This window comes from Coregonus lavaretus (assembly GCF_964263955.1).
Source record: "Coregonus lavaretus genome assembly, contig: HAP1_SCAFFOLD_1755, whole genome shotgun sequence".
NCBI lineage: Eukaryota > Metazoa > Chordata > Actinopteri > Salmoniformes > Salmonidae > Coregonus > Coregonus lavaretus.
Window position 1 is genome coordinate 53296 of NW_028157787.1, and position 10229 is coordinate 63524.

General features: G+C 45.2%; 1 protein-coding gene across 1 annotated transcript; it reads left to right on the top strand.

The window, feature by feature from the left end:
- Positions 1-30: 30 nt before the first annotated feature.
- On the top strand, positions 31-10016 carry LOC311124927 (tripartite motif-containing protein 16-like). Its single transcript, XM_084199023.1, has 6 exons — positions 31-703; positions 1117-1212; positions 7317-7550; positions 7641-7800; positions 7926-7985; positions 8222-10016. Exons 1-6 carry the CDS (start codon positions 107-109, stop codon positions 8734-8736), a joined length of 1662 nt encoding a protein of 553 aa, XP_084055149.1. The 5' UTR covers positions 31-106; the 3' UTR covers positions 8737-10016.
- Positions 10017-10229: the final 213 nt, after the last annotated feature.

Sequence of the window (10229 nt, forward strand, 5' to 3'; positions counted from 1 at the left end):
GTAGAACCAGGAAGTCCCTCCCCCTCCCACAAACTCTCTTCTGTGGAAACGAAACTTATCTGATTCTCTGTGTCGTCTGTCTGTGTGAGAGTGAACAACCATCCAAATGGCTCAGCAAGGAGTTCTGCTCAACCAGGACCAGTTCTGTTGTTCTGTCTGTCTGGATCTACTGAAGGAGCCGGTCACCATCCCCTGTGGACACAGTTACTGTAGAAGCTGTATTGAGGGCTGCTGGGATCAGGATGTTCTGAAAGGGGTCTATAGCTGTCCTCAGTGCAGACAGACCTTCACTCCAAGGCCTAATCTGACGAAAAGTAACATATTGGCTGAGGTGGTGGAGAAACTGAAGGAGACAGGACTCCAGGCTGCTCCCCCTCCTGCTCTGTGCTATGCTGGACCTGGAGATGTGGTGTGTGATTTCTGCACTGGGACCAGAAAGCAGAAAGCCCTCATGTCCTGTCTGGTGTGTCTGGCCTCTTACTGTGAGACTCACCTCCAATCTCACTATGAATCTCCTGCTTTCAAGAAGCACAAGCTGGTCAAAGCCACCGCACAACTACAGGAGAAGATCTGCTCTCATCATGACAAACTGCTGGAGGTTTACTGTCGTACCGATCAGCAGTGTATCTGTCTGCTGTGTGTGATGGATGAACATAAAGGCCATGATACAGTGTCAGCTGCAGCAGAGAGGACTGAGAAACAGGTAAGACCAGAACTACTTGTTGGTGACTGTCTGATAAACAAATAATTAAAGATACAGTAGGAACTAAGGCTGTTTGAATATGAGAGAAATCAAATGAAATCAATCCTCTGCAGAATAAATATGAACACAAACCTTGATTATATAGATATGCTAACCCAGATTCTCCAAATGTATCACCATTTTCTAAAGTCAAACACCATTATCATTCGTTATCAAACACCCAATCAGCTCCCCTGTTTTGTGCACTGTTAAAACTATAATCATTCACATAACAACTTAATAATATAATTTCACACACACTCTTCCTCAACATTTTAATCCCTAACTTCTATGGGCCCTATGTCACATTACTATACTATTGATCTAGTGGACAAATAAAGCTTGATAGCTCATTGAAGAGTGATTCTCCACAGAGGCAGCTGGGGATGAGTCAGCAGAAAGTCCAGCAGAGATTCCAGGAGAGAGAGAAGGACCTGAAGGAGCTCAAACAGGCTGTAAAGTCTCTCAAGGTGAGTATTGTTGACCAGAGGAGACACACCATTTCACTTCTCTCCTCCAGTCAGAGAGAGAGAGAGAGGGGCCCGTCTCAAATCCCACTGGCTCCACTGTTGGGAACAGGCTGTCTGGACCCCTTTCAGAGAATAGACGGCTTAATGTAACCGGCGGGATATGAACCCGGGTCTACTGAGGAGAGAAACCAACATCTTGACTGTTTCACCAAGAGGTCATTCAACATTAGGCTGACACTGATTTTGATGTCGCAAGAGGGGTTACCTCATCACATAACCTTGAGTAACCATGAAAGACTCATGTCCCCTATACATTAACATGGAGCTCTCTCTCTCTCTCTCAATTCAAATGAATTCAAAGGGCTTTATTGGCATGGGAAACATATGTTTACATTGCCAAAGCAAGTGAAATAGATACTAAACAAAAGTGAAATAAACCACCAGAAATTAACAGTAAACATTACACTCACATAAGTTCCAAAGGAATAGAGACATTTCACATGTTATAATTCAAGTGCAAACAGAGTGAGCCATTCGCCAGACCGAGTTCTGGAGGTGAAATGGAAATGAATGAGGGAGAGTTAAGTGAGGTAGAAGGTGTGGTGAAGAGCTCAGAACCAGAGCCTGGCATCAATGGACATGATAAAGAAGAATCTGGTGCAGTAGGAGTTACATTGTTGGAGAACGTGGATCCATACCTTTTGGTAGATCCATTTGTGGTTTCAGGGTGGGTGGGAAAGGAGTTGGGTGCAGTTGAATCAGTGAAGGTAACCTGTCGCAGCAGTTTGTGGGAGGGAAATTCCAAGACGTTTTATGTGTGCGGAAGAGAATGGGATAAAGGATTGTTCTGGTGAATAAAGTGTTTGTCAACTGTTGGGATGCCCATGTTGCTGGGGATTGGAAGTGTCCGGTGCGAGAGAGGCAGGGTGAGGTGGCTAGAGTCAGAGTAGTACAGAAGGTGTCGTATGCTGAGACAGTGAAGGAAGTAGAGGAGGATGGGTCAAGGGTGAGAGATCCTGAGAGGATCCCTGTGAGTAGTAGATCTGTGCCAGCACAGAGGGATAGGCCAATGAGTGATATATGCTTTAGTAAAGTTAGCTTCTTAGAGTTCATAGCAATGGTTATCAACTGTACCCCAGAAATGGAACGTAAATCACAGAAAATAGATGTTGTGGTGGCAGCTGCAGAGAAGTATTTGGGCATACAAGATTAGACTTCAGAAGAGTTACAGGGTGTGTTGAGTGGTGGTGTCCCGTCCTCCCAGGCCGTTGGCATGGTGCAGGAGCAGATAGGGTCAAAGTAGTGGAATGGGGTAGTGGGTATTTAATGAGTGTAGGGTTAGTTGGAAGGGTGTTTTTTGTTTTATTATAATTTCCCCTTTTCCCATTTTGTATCACAAAGTATAATGGATTTATATTATAGTCCAGTTGGGGGAAATGTCGGTGGACCAAGATTCAAAGGTCAGATTAGGAAGGAAGAGGTGGTGTTTTCTCGATTGTGCTTAGAACATTGTACATTGAACTCGTCATTACATCTGGTTGGCAAGCATGTGAATGGTTTGTGTCTGGAGGGTATGGTCGATGAAACGGTGGAGCATGTGTTGTTATATTGTTGTAAGTATGTTGAAGAGAGGGAAAGATTGAAGTGTAGCATTGAGGTTGGACGGGGTTGGGGGGGTTTGGAAGGGATTTTGGGGATGGGGGAGGGTCTATTAGAAGTTAGTAGGGCTCTTCTTTATTTTCTCAGAAGTACTGAGTTAGGTAGGAGGATTTAGAAATGTTGGAAACCGTGATTGACCACACACTCCAGCACAGTAGGTGGCGGCATGCACCTTTAACGTTGGTTTGTGGACCGCCATTATATCATAGAAGAAGAAGTTGTTGCTGTGAGTGATTTGTGGTTCGTGAGGAGGGCTACTATTCTTTTTTCTTTTGGTTCTTGCGTATTTTCTGGATTTATTTTCTGATGGTGGAGGGTTTGTTTATTGGTTTCCACTGTTTATCGTTTAGAGTTGAGGGGGGAGTAGGGGTAGTTTGTTAGGGCGGCGTGATGGCCTCAACCGAGTGGAGAAGAAACGCTGTCGCTTCGGGTGCGGTCCGGAGAAAGGTGTGGAGGAAGTTTTGCTCATGGTCGGCGAACAGGTTGGAGCGGAACATCTGCACACTGCATCCAGAATGAACAAGGCGGTGGTTGTGTTAATGAAAAAGGTTTGTCTTGTTGTGAGTGGGATTTTTGTGAGGGGTGTGTTGGTGCAGATGTCGCCTCTTTCGATAAGAGTTGTGGTGGCTAATCTGCCTCCGTTTATTGCTTACGAACAGACCGCAAGTAGTTGGTTAGTTTTGGTAAATTTGCAAGTGGTTTTCGTGTGCTCTCGGCTGGGTGCCAAGCGGAATCCGTTAAACATGTCTCTTTTCGTAGACAAGTGTTTGTTTCTTAACAAACCTCAAGGTTACACAGGGGAGGGGTGGAACACAGGGTTTGCTAGCACAGATAGTTTTGGGTGTTTCTAGTGTGGGGATCATCAGTTATAGGCTACAAGCAGCAATATGATTGATAGGTAGGACAGGTATTGAACCCAAATAATCCCTACTCAGATGCGCTAACCTCAACCCTAGTAAACATGCATTATAAAAACCTTCTATATAAAATTATCTCATATTGGGAGTAAATAGCCTCTGAATAGAAAAGAAAAAACACTGCATCTTCCAGCCTACCAATAAATGACATAATGCAACGGTCGCGGTTAGCATATTTACCTCAACATGCCCCTCGCTTGCGTGAGAAGGCAGAGTGCTCGATGCTGGTTGATGAATTTGACAATTCATGTACTAGGAAAATACGTTTTTGTCGACCAGAGGTGACTGAATTAATGTTCAGGCGTATTGATAATCATTATAGTAATGAAGTATAATTTCAAAACATGACCATAAAAACAGGTAATAATAAACATGAATCATCATTATATTACTTCACAGTAATGTGTTTTCAGTCCTTCCTCTTGCGTTAGCAGTGTGGAAAGGGACAGTAAAAAACTCAGGCAGGAGTTTTCCTGTGAGGGGGAGTGGTGGTGTATCCAGGGAGAGAACTAAACTAATCTTCTGAAATGTCATTCATGGTATTATGCTGCCATCTATTGGAATTATTAAGCAACTGCAGTAGTACTGAATAAAGTGTTTTTCCTTACTAATCCGTACTAAAATAGTGATTACTCAGAATTGCAAAATAAATGGCGGGGGTACCAGAAGGGAGGAGAGTACATTTTTTACATTTTAGTCATTTAGCAGATGCTCTTATCCAGAGCGACTTACAGTTAGTGAGTGCATACATTTTCATACTGTCCCGCCATGGGAAACGAACCCACAACCCTGGCGTTGCAAGCCCCATGCTCTACCAACTGAGCTACACGGTAGTAGTGCATGGCCAAGTGGTGGTGTGCAGGCCGTGGAGAAAGCGGTGGTGGGGAGGGTTGCAGCTGGGCTACATGAGCTGAGGCAGGTTTCTGTAGTAACAGAGACTCCGGTGGACGAAGGCTTGGTGGGCTCATTCCAGAAAATATTGCCTGTCATTGGGGAAGAGGCTCTGATCAGGGGGGAAGTGCAGGGGGGCAGAGACTGGGGAGGAGGAGGACGGTACCGTGCCAATGGAGGAGGAGGAAGAGGGGGGAGGTGAGTCTGCGGATGCGGAGGACAAGGTGTCTCGTTTTCAGACGGCTCATTGGATCCAGAGCTGACAGCCAGTCAGGCTGAGGGCCCAGTATATACGGTGTGAGAACTTTCTAGGTTCCTGATGGAGACTGAAGGGGAAAAAGAAGGTTCTGCTGGAGTCTTATTTTATTGATCCTGGAAGGTTTGTAAGGTCAGTACAACACGTGATGAAGAATGAGGGGTTTAGTGTCCTTTCACCTAGGAAGCGGTATAGGCTGAGAAAATGGGTCATGGGTTCTTAAGGGCATGTCTTCAGAATCTGCTTAAATGGATGTTTTTTTCTGTCATGGCGGCTTTATGGGCTTCTCTACTGGTTTCTGATTGTGGTGATTTCCCTCCCACCTCTTATGGAGATTTCACGGTTAGACTTCCTTAACATGAACGGCGGCAAAGACTGGGGGAATATGTAAACCAAAAACATTTAAATGCCATGGCAGAAATCTTAGTGCAGGGGTGGCAAAAGAGGTGTGTAAGGGTAGGTTGTTAGTGTTTAGAGCCCAAATAATGACCTTGTCTTTGCTTTCATAAATGTGTCTGCACCTGGTCCTCTGTAGCTCAGCTGGTAGAGCACGGCGCTTGTAACGCCAGGGTAGTGGGTTCGATCCCCGGGACCACCCATACACAAAAAATATATATATATATATATATATATATATATATATATATATATATATATATATATATATGCACGCATGACTGTAAGTCGCTTTGGATAAAAGTGTCTGCAAAATGGCACATTATATTATATTATAGTACAGGGCTCAGTTCTCTGTTTCACCAGAGGGGTTGGAAAAACAGAGTGGGGAAACCAAGAAAATCCCTTGTTTTACGTTTGTCTGATGGGCGGGTAACTTCTGTTGTGGGGAGATGAGGGAGCCTGATGGGTGGGTAACTTCTGTTGTGGGGAGATGAGGGAGCCTGATGGGTGGGTAACTTCTGTTGTTGGGAGATGAGGGAGCCTGATGGGTGGGTAACTTCTGTTGTGGGGAGATGAGGGAGCCTGATGGGTGGGTAACTTCTGTTGTGGGGGAGATGAGGGAGCCTGATGGGTGGGTAACTTCTGTTGTGAGGAGATGAGGGAGCGTGATGGGTGGGTAACTTCTGTTGTGGGGAGATGAGGGAGCCTGATGGGTAGGTAACTTCTGTTGTGGGGGAGATGAGGGAGCCTGATGGGTGGGTAACTTCTGTTGTGGGGAGATGAGGGAGCCTGATGGGTGGGTAACTTCTGTTGTGGGGAGATGAGGGAGCCTGATGGGTGGGTAACTTCTGTTGTGGGGGAGATGAGGGAGCCTGATGGGTGGGTAACTTCTGTTGTGGGGAGATGAGGGAGCCTGATGGGTGGGTAACTTCTGTTGTGGGGAGATGAGGGAGCCTGATGGGTGGGTAACTTCTGTTGTGGGGAGATGAGGGAGCCTGATGGGTGGGTAACTTCTGTTGTGGGGAGATGCGGGAGCCTGATGGGTGGGTAACTTCTGTTGTGGGGGAGATGAGGGAGCCTGATGGGTGGGTAACTTCTGTTGTGGGGAGAGGAGGGAGCCTGATGGGTGGGTAACTTCTGTTGTGAGGAGATGAGGCTGTGGAGTTGTACTCTGATTTATAGAGGGCAGAACTCTGTGGTCCTCTGTAGCTCAATTGGTAGAGCATGGCGCTTGTAATGCCAGGGTAGTGGGTTCGATCCCCGGGACCACCCATATGTAAAAATGTATGCACATGACTGTAAGTCGCTTTGGATAAAAGCATCTGCTAAATGGCATATTATTATTATTATCCTGGGTGTTCTCAGGTTCTGCTCACAGACCTTTCCAAACTCTGTCACAGAGAAATTAAGGTTAGACACATCAGGAGCTTAGCAGGAGTGAAGGGGCATCAGTGGCAGGGGGTTGTGGGGGCTGAGAGCATGGCAGGGTATAGGTGGAGGGTGCTCTATAAGCTCCCAGTACTGGAAAGGTCAGGGGTCGTCCAGTGGAGGGTATTACATGGAGCCCTGGACACCAATAGCTGGTTGGCTCGGGTTGACCTGGGAGTTGGGGAGGGGGGTCCGTTTTCTGCAATGACAGACTGTTCATCATGTTTTTTCTGTGTTGCCAGGGTAATGCTATTACTGTTGACGCCTTAGGGTTGAGTTTGAGTTGTACAAAATGATCAACAGTGTGGAGATGTTTCAGGAGGTATGGGGGCTCAGGGGGGCTGTCTGTACGGCTGGAGAGGAGGGGTTGGATGGACGGTTGGAATGTGGTGCTGGTTGGTGTATTGTACTGTGGTGTTGGGTACTGGATAATGTGATTGTGTGGAGGTTGGGGTGGCACGCAATGTGTTTTTAGGAGTGGGGGTGGGGGTGTTAGTGTAATGAGAATGGCTCATTAAAGTAAGACAAGTCAGTCTCTCTCTCTCTCTTAACAGCGCTCTGCACAGGCAGCAGTGGAGGACAGTGATAAGATCTTTACTGAGCTGATCCGCTCCATTGAGAGAAGGCGCTCTGAGGTGAAGGAGCTGATCAGAGCCCAAGAGAAGGCTCAAGTGAGTCAAGCTGAAGGACTCCTGGAGCAACTGGAGCAGGAGATAGCTGAGCTGAGGAAGAGAAGCACTGAGCTGGAGCAGCTCTCACACACAGAGGATCACATCCATTTCCTCCAGGTAACTCAACTGCCTTGATACATGTGATATGAAATTAAAACTCTCAATCATTTGGTTCTGCTCTCTCTCCCTCTCTCTCTCTCTCTCCAGAGTTATCAGTCTCTCTCCGGTACCAGTGTATCTTCAGACTTACCCAGCATCGTTGTCCGTCCTCTTCAGTACTTTGGAGATGTGAGTAAGACTGTGTCTGAACTGAGAGAGAAACTAGAAGACGTCCTTAAAGGAGAATGGACCAAGATCTCCTCTACAGGTGTGTTGAAAATAATAAGAACATCAACTTTAGACCATTGAAAGTTCCCTACTAGTCATATACACGTGGAATATGGTATGATGATAACATTCCCTCTCTCTGTGAATGTGTTTGTGTGTCTGTAGTGAATATAGTGGATGTTGTACTGCCTCCAGAGCCCAAGACCAGAGAACAGTTCTTACAATGTGAGTCTCTTTATTCTGAAGTAACTAACAGTCTCTTTTTACTGACACCCCTAACAATCCCTCTAGAAATATATAGCAATAGTAGATCTAATCAAAGACTGGGTATCTATCTGACTCCTCATATTTCTCTGATTTGATCTCTGCTGTGCTCTAATCAAAGACAGGGTAGATACAGTATCTGACTTCACTTATTGTTCTAACTCCCCTCATTGGTCTCTGCTCTGCTCTTCTCCCAGATTCCTGTCAGCTCACACTGGACCCAAACACAGCAGACACACACCTCTCTCTGTCTGAAGGGAACAGAAAGGTGACCTATACAGGCCAAGTCCAACCATATCCTGTTCATCCAGACAGATTCACTAACTACTGCCAGGTTCTGTGTAGAGAGGGTCTGTCTGGACGCTGTTACTGGGAGGTGAAGTGGAGTGGGGAGTGTGTTTTTACAGCAGTCTCATATAAAGACATCAGCAGAACAGGGACAGATGGTGCATTTGGATACAATAACAAGTCCTGGAGTTTAGTGTGCTCTATTGGTGGTTGTTGGTTCAGAAACAATACTGTTGGGACTAAAGTATCAGGCCCTCTGTCCTCCAGAGTAGGAGTGGACCTGGATCACAAGGCAGGTACTCTGTCCTTCTACAGTGTCTCTGATACAATGACCCTCCTCCACAGAGTCCAGACCACATTCACTCAGCCCCTCTATCCTGGGTTTAGGCTCTATAATGGTACTGCTGAGCTGGTTAAACTGTAGTAGGGTCCACATAGATACTAGTCATGCTGGTGTAGTCTATAGCTGAGCTGGTTAAACTGTAGTAGGGTCCACATAGATACTAGTCATGCTGGTGTAGTCTATAGCTGAGCTGGTTAAACTGTAGTAGGGTCCACATAGATACTAGTCATGCTGGTGTAGTCTATAGCTGAGCTGGTTAAACTGTAGTAGGGTCCACATAGATACTAGTCATGCTGGTGTAGTCTATAGCTGAGCTGGTTAAACTGTAGTAGGGTCCACATAGATACTAGTCATGCTGGTGTAGTCTATAGCTGAGCTGGTTAAACTGTAGTAGGGTCCACATAGATACTAGTCATGCTGGTGTAGTCTATAGCTGAGCTGGTTAAACTGTAGTAGGGTCCACATAGATACTAGTCATGCTGGTGTAGTCTATAGCTGAGCTGGTTAAACTGTAGTAGGGTCCACATAGATACTAGTCATGCTGGTTTAGTCTATAGCTGAGCTGGTTAAACTGTAGTAGGGTCCACATAGATACTAGTCATGCTGGTGTAGTCTATAGCTGAGCTGGTTAAACTGTAGTAGGGTCCACATAGATACTAGTCATGCTGGTGTAGTCTATAGCTGAGCTGGTTAAACTGTAGTAGGGTCCACATAGATACTAGTCATGCAGGTGGTGATGGTCCTCAGATATAATACTCTGTTTTTCTGTACAATCATTTTTGTCTGACTGATTCAATCTTCAGAGTTTAATTAAAACTTAAAGTATTTTTATCAAATGCAATGTTTTAATCTTATACATTTACATGAATCATGATGTATGCTGTTAATGTATGTTGGTTGGTATTCAGAACCATTGAAATGTTTTCTCAATTGGTTCTCTGTCTCAATGTAATTTTCCTCAGTATCATGGAACAGGTAGTGTTACTTACTTGCTAATTGAACTATATGGGCCGGTTTCCCGGACACAGATGAAGCCTAGTCCTAGACTAAAAAGCATGTTCAATGGAGATGTCCTTGAAACCGGCCCTAAGTTTGGCATCTTTTATTCTCCCATAATGCTCAGTCAAGCAACATTAAACCTGTCCAGCAGGTGGTGCTATTAACCAAACAATAAAACCAGCAGATATCTTGACTTGCCACTCAGTATATCAGTAATGTTCAGAATTGTACTTTAATATCATTGGAGATTGATGGTCTTTTTAATCCACTATCTAGAGTCAGGAACAGATGAAGTTAGGTCTGCTACTGTTCAGTTATTAAATATGATTCATGGTGATGGGAAATAAAAAATACATCTAGTAGTAGTTTTCCTTTGCTATTTATTCCAAGGTGTGTCTTTAACTTGTAAATGGATTGTGTTGAAGCTGGCATGTGGTGTGGATGATAGAATAGAGTGAATAGAGGAGAGAAGAGAGGAGGAGAGGAGAACATCATATAGAAGACAGATAAGATAGAGAGAGAATTCATACCCAGGGGAGTTACTGGCTCTGGCCCAAATGACACCCTGTTCCCTA